The sequence below is a fragment of the Tachypleus tridentatus genome, chromosome 13 (genome assembly GCF_004210375.1).
Source record: "Tachypleus tridentatus isolate NWPU-2018 chromosome 13, ASM421037v1, whole genome shotgun sequence".
NCBI classification, from domain to species: domain Eukaryota; kingdom Metazoa; phylum Arthropoda; class Merostomata; order Xiphosura; family Limulidae; genus Tachypleus; species Tachypleus tridentatus.
Window position 1 is genome coordinate 224,268,997 of NC_134837.1, and position 12,090 is coordinate 224,281,086.

The following is a 12,090-nucleotide window of genomic DNA, read 5'->3' on the forward strand; positions in this document are numbered from 1 at the left end:
TAGTATTTATTGAAAATATCTGTATGGCCATTATCCTCAGCACTGGGCATAATAAGTGACTGCCTAGAGTAGCAACTTTTTGGGATCTCCAGTGTATATAGAGGTGCATTGTTAATTTCTTCCCATGGTACCAGTTGAGATATCACCAACCCTGATGATCCTTAGTTCTTGATAAAGTACAGCAGTTCCTGTCATTAAGATTTCATACAGAATAAGAGACATAGGATATTTTAAATAGAAAATAGAAAAACTGCTCTAGTGCATGTTTTGTTATCCACCATAGATTTAGTTTAAAACTTTTCTTTTTAGAAGATTAGTCACAAGCCTGACTTGTGATTAAAAGTAAAAACAAAACAAAAAAAAAAACATTTACTGTTTTCCTATTTATCAAGAATAGTATGAAGCATGAGTTAAATTCTGTTGATATTAAATTTATATTTTTTTCAGGCCTGTCAGTTAGCTAAACAATTCTTAGAACCCATATTTTAAAAGTAGTTCTATTTGTTGTGAAAATAACATGATATAAACTTATACTTTTAAATGACCTGCACAATACATGTATTTTTATGTTTTCATAAATTTAACATGGCTGCTGTGTGACTTGCCAGTGGGTCACACCAAATTTGCAATGATGTGCCATGTAACCCATTCACAGGCCACACCACCTGCTAATTTCAGTTCTAATTTTCTCATTGGCATGTAGTGTGAAATCATTTCCAATGTCATACAGAACATCAGGAATGTCTCATCTTTTACCACTTGTAATTTTCTCATCATATCTTTTAAATGGAATATTCCTGGTATGCTTGGGTTGCCCATGAAAGGAAAGCTTTTGTGATGTTTTCCATCTGTTTGTGCCAAGCATTGGTAGGGAGTGTGGCATCATCACTTTTGTTGTCAGTATTGTCACTATGACTAGGAGATTCCATTTGACTGTAGGCATCTGACATAACTGAGAATTGACTATGATCATTTGACATAGTGAATTTATTAGAGTCAGGTTTAGATGGTGCATAACTTACTGTATCTGAAAAAGAACTAAATGACTCTGAACCTTGTTAAGAAGATAATCCATAAAATGAATTAGATTTAAATGAGGTTCTTCATGTGTTCATTGAGAATTCAGTTTTCATATATTCTATTAGATGTTGCAATCTAAAAAGAAACGAACAGTGAGTTGATGAAACTGCTATAGAAAATATATGATGAATTTCAGCATGACCTGCTGGCAGGTCACAGTATAAATATATATATATACTAAAAGTCTAGGGTAGTCAAAAAGTATCACATAAGACCACAAAATTAAAGTATGTAAGCCTAATTGCTTTATAATGCTGATGGCACAGCTGTAATAACAAATTTATAACATTGCAGCAGCCAACATGTTAGAAATATATCTTTGGAAAAAAGGATAAAGTTCTTCACTGTAACAGTAAACAAAACCTATAACAAAAGGCTGTTAACTTGGTAGGTATTATTTGAGAAAATATAAGCAAACTGGTTTTAATCTAAATAACATTATGATTTTTCAGTGGTTCCAACTGGAAAAGTGTTTTTGCCAAAGAAATTAGGCAGAAAACCATACTTTTCTAACCATTGAACCTATAAAAACTTAAATTTTTCATGTTATAGCCTATTTCTTTAGTCTGTTTTTTTCTTTAAAATGACTGTTTCCTGAGCTTAAGAGTTGTATACATGAGATATTATCTATATTAAGTTATAATTATTTGTTTAGATTTTTGAATAAATAAGGAGATCTGTAGGCATTGTGCTGTGAAGTGAAATTTTATTGTTAAAAGTTCATGAATTGAATACTAGCTAATTACTACTTGGCATTTTTTATTGTTACTTTGTACTTCAACTTATATGCAAGACTGACAGTGATGCAGTTCTGTGTGCAACTTCACTTAGATAACTAGGGATACAACTAAATTTTAATATTTAGTTAGTCCTCATTTCTCTGTTGTTGGTGGATAAGATGAATTTTGTCATAAAATAAAATACTGACCTGATTATTTTCTTAAGCTGTTATTTGATAAGAATAAAATAATTGACATTGCTATTGTTTAGAATACAGGGAGAATTAAGTAATTGTAAAATCATAGCCAAAAGGTTGGAGTTTAACAAAGCCCACAGTACATTTTACAGTTTGTGGCTGTTTATATGTATTGTTAGAAATGTTACAGATCTGAACATAGGAAATGTCATTATATGTCTTTAAAGTGCATGCTTGATTCCCTCATATGGTTATAAATGTAGGTCTTTTTCTGCCTGAGAAGTGTGATACAAACAGACAAGTCAAAGGAAGCTAGACGAGCAGCTGTGCTAGTGATATTTCTCCTTTTACAAGGATTTGGAAAAGAATCATTTGAAGTAAGCTACTTTTATTTTAGTGATACCTTTTCTTAGAAGTCAGATTTTGAAATCTGAAATAATTGTGTTCTTTACTGATTTTGAATATACTATAGACTGAGTTAAGAGTCATTCTGCTGGTTACTGTGTTATGTGTTTCAAGCATGACCTTCTTAGAGAACATCGGTTTGTCAAAGATTAGGGTAATTGCTATTACAACAGTTTATTTTATGAAGAATGAAGTGCTTATATATCATAAATAGACTGTATAAACAAGCAGCAAAATTACCACAGTAACTAATATGATAATCCACAGAAGGTTTACTTTCAGGACACTTTACTAAAATATCTTGCCACTTGATAAAGATGCATATTTCCAAAGCTTCTAGTTTGATATTTATTTCTTTAGAAAATGTTATATTAACACTGAAAACCTACAAGAAATCATATCCCGTTTATTAAATCATACTTAAGAAATTATGTTAACATTAACACAAAAGATTGATTACTTTTCAAAGTTAAGTTACACTGTGGCTGCCTTGCATTATTGTTATATCTTGTAAAGATTTTATGCATAGTTTTGAAAATTAACCAACATTCTGATGAACTAGATGCATGAAATACTGAAAATAAAGGAAATGAACAGTTTTATGAATATTACATGTGGTCCACATTAACTTGTGTTTCCAATAGACCTTTTTACAAACCAGAGACAGTCTCATGTTTGGTAGGTCAATGTGTGGAAGTTTCACAATCCAAAGTAAATTGTACAAACCCTTTGATTTAAATAAATTTATCTGCAAAAGCTGATCTTTCATTGTATAAAAATATTAATGTTATCTTTAAGTATGCAAGTTAATGAAATTTTCAAATGAAACAATACTTACCTGTAATAAAACAGTAATGTGTCTGTTTTTTTAAAAAATAATATGTGAACATGATCTTTATCCTCCATGACACACCCTTTACAATGCTCCAAAACTCCTAGTGACCCACAGGAAAAAAAAGTTAATAGATCCAAAATATCATTATGCAAAATTCTAAAGAGAAACTGAAATTATTAAAATAACCTGGAATTTTAGGATATAAACTCTGTGAAAGAAGAAATTTAGTAAAAATACTTGCTTAAAAACCCCATTTTACTTGTACAAAAATATTTGTAATGTTCACTGAAAGTTTACCAAAATTCATGAAATAAAAAAATATTGAAATTTATAATATGAAAACTGGTGGTTACTTTGAGGTTACAAGGTTGGTCACATTGACTGACCACCATAAAGAAAGAGTTAATAAAAGCTTCGTCTGTAGTACAAAATTATTTTTATATTATTTTAATGAAGAATATATTTATAAACAGTGGAATATGATTATTCTTTTTACAATCAGTAACAATGTTTATATTTAAAAGCATAATCAATGATAGATGACTATATCAATTTCTGTTACTTTTACAGATATTAGGGTCTGAAATGAGAGATCTTTACAGACACTTGAGACATATCTATCACACGGAGCAGGATGAAGTTACAAAGTTACATGCACAACTGGCATTAGAAGAAGTCGATGAAGTTACTCGCAAATATTTTCTCCACAACAAACTCTAACAAAAGAACTAAGAATTCTTCAATAATTTACAGATGTCTTAATGTCATTGTATATAAAACTAAACTTTTTATAATTCACCATAAAATCAGGACACTGAAAAATGTGATATTCTGAAGTTAGTTTAAAATACTGATAAATGTAAAGAATTGCAAGAAATTAAATTGTACATTTTATAAGTAATAGTTTAATGTGTTTAATATTTGAAGCAATTCAAAAATCATATTGAATTAGCAGGTGCTGCTTAATAGGTATAGATTTATAAACTATAAAGCACACACAATGTGGAATATTTATAAATATGAGATGCATTATTCTGAACAAGTATTTATTGAGCCTTGGAACACTTTTTAAAAACAAGTATTACACACAGTTGAAAAGACAATTCTTCCCTCAAGCCATTTATCACAACAAGAAAGTAACATACAGTTGAAAAATAAATACCCAACCTGAAGTAAAAAACAAGAGTGCAAAGTAAAGAACACAGTTTCTTCCTCAAGTTACAGTACACATAGTGGAAAATATAATTCCAGTATTGAGCCAACTACCATAATAAATATGCAATGTATAAAGTGGATAAAACATTTCCAATGTCAGACCTTCTGCCATAATGAGTAATCTTTGTATGTTGTAGAACACAATTTAAGTCTTAAGCCACCTCACATAGCAAGTAATTATACATAGTGTACAATACAATTTCATCCTCAACCCATCTACCTTAACAAATAAGTTAAAGTGCAAATAATGCAACATAGTTCCAAGCTCATGTTCAAATAAGCAGTATGCATATTGGTGAACCCATATTTAACCTCTAGCCATCTACCATTAACAAATAAGCATTACACCCACCCACCTTAATAAACACTCAGTGTACAAAGTTGAGAACACAGTTCCAATCTTAAACCACTTACCACAGACCTGTGGAGCTTCATCTATAGTTGATCCTACGGCTTTATGCCATTTGTGACTGTAGTCAAATTTTTATAGTGTCTTCTTTATTCAGTAGATAGCAGCACTTTACAGGCATATACAAAGCTCCATCTTAATATTCATAAGTCTTAGATGTTTATCTTGAACTATTTACATATTCATAAACCTGGTCACGTGATTAGTACCATTTCCGGGGCACGAAAAAAGGTAAGAATTTAACAAAGTTTCCAAGATAGCTTTGTGCAGACGTTTATCATTCACTGCAGCTCAATTTTTCGAAATAATACAGCAAGAATTGAACTCGGGGAGTGAATGTTTTGAGTGTGAAAGCTTGGAAGACAATGATGAAGAAAGTAAACCAAACACACAAAGCAAATAGGAAGCAACCAAGGGAATAGGCATATATAAAACTTCGAGGGGGTGTAGTTCCACTACCAGGGGAAGGTCAGCGAAATCATGGAGAAGAGCAACTGCAGTTTGAGGAAGGGTCCAAGGAAGCAGTTCAGAAACTTCACCACTGGTAAATCCCATCTCCACCTGAACCCAAACTGTCAACCAGTTCAGAACAGGATACACAGTGACAGCGGGAAACTCTGGAAGAAATGGAGATGTTTGGACAGAACTGGCTACCCAACTATGCATGTTGCAAACAAACTCTAAAAACTTCATTTTTATATGTTCATTTGCAATGAGGTTATAAAAATTTTATGTAATGCACCCCTATTCAGTACTAACAGGGATAAAGAATGTGGCAATCATCATTAGTTAAAAATAATAATTTATGGCACCGAAAAAGTTAACTCTGTGTGGTGAAAGAGAATTGATTTTAAATATAAGTCTATGTTGTAGGCTTTCATGACCATACTTGTTATGGGGCGTGTAATAAAATAATAACACTCATCATTAATTCCGTTATGATCCAGGGAATTGAAGTCTTTGCGAACTGTTTGGTTGATGCTGCTGTTGCTTATAAGTCAGATATCCTCTGTCACCTTATCTGGATATATTTTCCCTAGTGTAGAGTTGTTTGCATTTAACCCAGCAAATACAATACATAATGCACTCTGATGTACGGGTAAGATGGCCTTTTATCTGATAGGTAGAAGTAGAACTTGACAGAGCCAGTAAGTTCATGATATAATCATATGTAAGGAGGAGTTCATTTAATTTGTGCACATAAAGATAGATGAATCAGTCTATAATTTGATATATAATAGACAGCCTTTCAAATTTCTCATGTCTGAAAGAAGTTAAAGGTGAAGTGGTAAAAATGTCATGAGATGTGTTGTCTCTTGTTAGTAAGGTAAAGTTGCATTGGACAATTCTCCTGATCTGTCAGGTTAAAAGATGGTATGTAAGAACTGAAGGAGCTTTATCATTATGGGGTTCTGGGCCGTTATAAAAATGCATTTATTTCTAGAACTACGTCACTCACATCGTGTCCCCTGCTAGGACAGCGGTAAGTCTAAGGATTTACAACGCTAAAATCAGGGGTTCGATTCCCTTCAGGGGACACAGCAGATAGCCCAATGAAGTTCCATTATAAGAACACACACTCGCACCCTTTTTGTTCTAACGAAAGATATATTTTGTTTTTGTAATAAATAATCCAGTTGCGAAATAAAAAAAAATAAATTATTTTCAACAAGGATTTGAAATTAAAATGTTAGTTTTGTAATATATATACACATACATACACACAAATGAGGCCCAGTATGGCCAGGTGGTTATCCGAGGGTTGCAGGTTCGAACCTCCGTCACACCAAATATGCTCTCCCTTTTAGACGTGTGAGCATTATAATGTAACGGTGAATCCCACTATTCGTTGGTAAAAGAGTAGCCCAAAGTTGGCAGTGGGTGGTGATGACTAGCTGTTTTCCCTCTAGTTTTACACAACTACATTAAGGACGGCTAGTGCAAATAGCTCTCATGTAGCTTTGCGCGAAATTCAAAACAAACCAAACCAATCAAACGACAACAAACTTGTTTAAGAGATTAAGGACATGAGTATTATCCTTAACAAATGTTGGGGTGATGTGTACTAGGGGTTGAAAAATACTGTCAAGGTAGTATGTGGAAATCAGTTCAGTGGGATAGATACAAGCTGGTATTATGGGGTGTTCACACAGGTTTGTGAATTTATAACTAGTTTTGCCAATACTCCTTTCAGTCATTCTAAACTATCACCACCATGCGATTGGTGATCAGTACCAGTTAATCTTATGATACCATACCTTCTAAATATTGTCTTTGGTTATTTATCTGAAACTTTAATTCAAGTTACATTGCCAACTGCAGAGCTTCCTGTAAATATGTATGCTTACTTTGTTTCTGTGTAATATCTCATATCCTCACCATTTTTGGCTTTTGTGAATTAGTGATTTGCCAATGAGTCTAACATTTTGCATGGAGCATCTAGATAAGATAATTGGACAATCAATTCCAAATATTTTGCTTGGACAGAGGTACTCTGCTCTTAAAATATGTTGTAAACTTATTTCTACCAAATCTGTTTGATGAAGCAGCTACCAATTCTTAGGAGTTGTTATGGCTGTAATCCATGTGGTTGTTTAGTAAATTTCATTGAAGCTGGCCCTTTTAAATGGGCAGTTTAATTAATAGTTTGTTTGCTACTTCATCTTTTTTACGTTAGAAAGCATTTCAAAGTGAGCTTGATATGCCTGCAGTATACCTTTTCACCATAATCCATTAGCTTTTGATTGAGTGGTGTTATTGAACAGGCCAGTTAAAGTTTTGAAAATAGAATAGGTGGCTGTACAGCTAGAGTACTCTAGGAAGATTCTTTAGTCACAGATGGTACAGTAGTTGTGGTAAAGGTGTACACCAAGTAGTGTCTACAATCTCATATTCTACAAAAAATGATATTTTAGGTTTGACTTTAAGGGCAAAAATAGAAAGAAGTGTGGCTGGTTTGATTTTTTTAATTCACTAAATCATTTTCTGACTGTTTTATTTCACCATTTACATTCGATTGTACTTCAGTGTTCTTGATATGATTTTTCTGTACTTCGTTGATTTCTTTTTGAGCTTCAGTTTTGTCATCAGTCTTTCTGTACTTCTTTAATATTGTGTCTTCGATCCCTTTGCAAATATCCAATAGCTTTATTAACCTTGTCTTGAAATTTATTTTTGTTCTTAATTTATTTTTTAACTAGTATTATCTTTTAACTTCTCTCTCAAATTCCTTTTTTTTCTTGCCTCTCAGATTTCTCTCTCTCTTCTTGTTCTTACTTAATTTTACGTTTGTTTCTTCTTAATATTCTTTTAATTTCATTTTTATTTGTTCTTATTTGCCCTGTTTCATTATCTCCAGTAAATTATCAAATTTGATTTATATTGGTATTGTAATCTCAAGGTTTATTCAAAGTTCGACTTGATTTCTGTGAAAGTAATTCCACTTACGATATAATTATTGTAACGTATTCGATTGTTGGCTAATTCCTTTTGGTTTATTCGGTAACTTAATACAAAGTTCAGTCATTTTTGTTGTTTCTTTTTCAGTAATATTTTATACGGGCTAAGCTCATTGGTAAGTCCAACTTCACAAACACTTTTCAACAAGAAATCAAAAATTAATGTCTGACCAACTCGCATATTTAGCTCACGTAACTTACGTACCTGCACAAATTCGTCATTGATCTCTCAATAACAAACACATTGCTTACTGGATAATAGACAAGCACAGAATCAGTATTACAAACTCTCATTGTCTAATTCACCTAAACTCTCTAACTGGCACTAAACTGGTTAACTATCCTAATTCGTTTAGTCTAGCGTTCTTCTACATCTCGAAAATTCTTGACTCCCAAAAACTTAAATTTTCATGAAATGATTGTCCCCCAGCAAAAGTCTGATGGTTTATAATTCTAAAAACCGAGTTTCAATATTCGTTGTTGGAACAGTGCAGATACACCATTATGTAGCTTTGTGAGCGAAAACAAACAAATGAAAGTTCTGGACGTCGCACAGTTACTCTACAATGTAAAAATTCTCTTTACGGAACAAAATATTCATATATCAAATCTAGTTTCAGACATAATATCTTAATGTCAAATTTAATGGTTTCTCTTTTTAATTGCACATAATTTGTATAATATTTAAAGATAAACTAGGTGTTTATTACCAACTTCATGATCTACTGGAAATAACGCTTGAATTGTTTTTGTTTTTTTAAATTTCGCGCAAAGCTACGAGGGCTAATCTGCGCTAACCATCCCTAATTTTGCAGTGTAAGACTAGAGGGAGGGCAGCTAGTCATCACCACTCACCGCCGACTCTTGTGCTACTCTTTTACCAACGAATAGTAGAATTGACCGTACATTATAACGCCACCGCGGCTGAAAGGGCGAGCATGTTTGGTGCAACCGTAATTCGAACCCGCGACCCGCAGATTACGAGACGAACGTCTCAACCCACCTGGCCATGCCGGGTCATAACGCTTGAAAACAAAGCGCTTGCATACAGATTTGTGAGTATTCTATGCAGTTAAAAAAGTAATCCACTAGAGCGCATACCTTCGCTATGAGCATTAATGATATTCGACCCTAAAAACATGTCCATGTGATCCTCGTTACCGATAGGCACGAACCATTTTTTTACAGGACAGTGAGATAAACTATTATTCCTAAGTTTAAACAAAATTCGGTCATTTTTCACTGAGTTGCAGAGCATATATTGAGTGGAAAATCGGTCCCTATGGTAACAGATAAGTTTTTTTTTTATTATTTTAGTGACTTTGGCCTTCGCGTTCCATAACGCTAATCACTTCTAAGTTTGGTAACAGCAAAGTGTATACCAATTTTCATCCGAATCCATTCAGTTATTTTTTAGAAATATTTCAGACAAACAACTGTCACACCCAGCAATGAAAACATAACCTTCGCTACCGAAGGTGACTGAGGTAACAATGGCAATAAGATGTATTAAGTCTGACACATGATACTTTTGTCCATTAAATCTAACCTTAGATCAGCGGTTCCCAACCTTGGAGTGCGAGATAACATTTGTTTTGGCCACCTTCACGTTTATTCCTAAATAAATAATTACTGTGAGGGGTGCGAGAACATATTAAATTTTTTTAGGGGTGCGGGGCATAAAACAGGTTGTGAACCACTGCCTGAGATGGTTATATTTTTAAGCAAATATAAAAAGACAAAATGTCAGAGAGGGAAAGTAATTCTAATGATATAAAAATAGAAACTACTCAGGACAAGAATTTAATTGCTCTTTCCTTTTCTTGCTGAATTTGTATAATTATTTTATTAGTTGGAAATACTGCTTTTCCACTTGCTTCAATTACAGTATAATACAAAGCCCTCGTGTTACTTTGTGCAAACTTTAAGAACAAAAAATCATTTTAAAATTTTAGACAGTTTGACCTTCTGCCAGTTTAAATCTACCAGTTCGACATTGTACATACATAGAATAATTAGTACGAAGACTTTTTGCATATTTTACTTGTTTAACGCTAATAATGTACTTTAAATTAAGATTTGGAAAACGGAAATACGTATTCAAGTTTCAACTTCAGCTCAAGAACGAAGCAGTTTCAGTTTTGTCCCCACACCCATTATAGTCTTTCAGGCAGAGAGAACAGAACGGTCGATACGATTCAGGATGGAAAAAGTTCAGTTGTATAATTTGAACTATATATTGGGGAGTTAATTTTTGTTGGGAAGTATCAGTTCAGCACCTTAAACTTCTCAGGAGGTTAGCTCACATTTTTCAATAAAATTACCAGCATTTGATACTATTTAGTGAACAATGTACGTAAGATTTTGGAGCACGAAAATGACATCAAATCATGTTATGATTGGTTTTGTTTCTAGATCAACGAGTTCCAGATAATTAACAATTTGGTAGAGTGTATATCTCCATTGTGCACTGTTAACTTGCATTAATGAAAATGTTTCGCAGAGATTTAACACTGACTGCATCAAGTTGAGGGAGGTTTTAAGGAATAAGCCAGAAAAAAAAAACAGTAGGTGTCATAAGAATAGTTCAAAGTGATTATGTGTATTAATACTCAAACCCTAACATTTCTTAGATAAAAAATATAATGTATTGAAGAGCAACAGGGATGAGGTATGGCCAGGTGGTTAGGACGGTCAACTCGTAATCTGAGAATCGCGAGTTCGAATTCTTGTCACACCAAACATGCTCGTTCTTTCAATTGTGGGGCCATTATTCAGTCACGGTCAATCTCACTATTCATTGGTGAAAGAGTGGCTCACTGTTAAATTAGGGATGGCTAGCGCAGATAGCCCTGGTGTAACTTTGCACGAAATTCAAAACAAACAAGCAAAGAGAGCATCAGGTTCATTTTAGATAAATAGCCTGAGTTCAATCCAATCTGTTCTCAATGCCCATAATTTCAAATTCTATAATTAGTATACTTAATTAAACAGCTATTTTTTTTCAGTTACTTTTCTCGTGTACAGAGAGAAGAAAACTGGGAGTTACATTTGGCTTGTGTCCGACACTGTATACGATGGTGCTTAGTATATGAAATGATAAATTACCTTTGCTATGCAAGTGTATATTATACTGAGATGTCACCATTTCCAGAGGAGTGACCAACAATCCACCACCATTTCTAAGAGCAGTTTTCTGTACAACTTGGATCCACTAATACATTTAGTCGGAGAATATAACTTGACCAGACAACTTAGAAAACAGTAAACAAAGATTCACCTTGAATGTCATCATTGTGACATATGGAAGAAGAGTATTGGAGCACTACATCCGATTTTTTCGAGGTATACTTCTGACAAACGAATGTGGTTCTCATTGGGCTTCAAAAATAACTTGTTCTCCAAGATAAGAAAGTGGTATCAGTTATAGCCTTTGTGATGAAAGATCTTGTCAATCCATTCAAAGACTCAGATCTTCTCAACATTTGAGGCGCTGCAATTGCTCCACCCAACGTAGCAGAGACGTAAAATACAAGGCGATTCGGCATATGAGACGTTAAAAAAACATGATTGAAAACAGACCCACCACTCATAGAATTTCATGATCGACTCTCAACTGAATTTGAAAATATTAGCCAATACAACCAGGAAAACAAAAGTCAAATCTAGTGGCGAAGAGGTGATTTTTAGCACAACAAATAGCTTGTTTGGCAATATGTTGATGATGGCATAAACAAGACAGACTGCAGGACGTGTGAGTCATCTGTTGAGA

The 12,090-nt window shown here is 33.4% G+C and overlaps 1 protein-coding gene across 4 annotated transcripts in view; it reads left to right on the top strand.

Moving 5' to 3' along the window:
* The window catches only part of Tango6 (transport and golgi organization 6), a 111,567-nt gene extending 107,430 nt beyond the window's left edge, over positions 1–4,137 (top strand). For all 4 annotated transcript variants that reach the window (XM_076478809.1, XM_076478811.1, XM_076478812.1 and 1 more), the window contains 2 exons: positions 2,260–2,373; positions 3,807–4,137. In XM_076478809.1, coding sequence (XP_076334924.1) covers positions 2,260–2,373; positions 3,807–3,956 — 264 coding nt within the window. In that variant the 3' untranslated portion in view covers positions 3,957–4,137. The remainder of the gene's footprint in view (positions 1–2,259; positions 2,374–3,806) is intronic.
* The last annotated feature ends 7,953 nt before the right edge of the window (positions 4,138–12,090 follow it).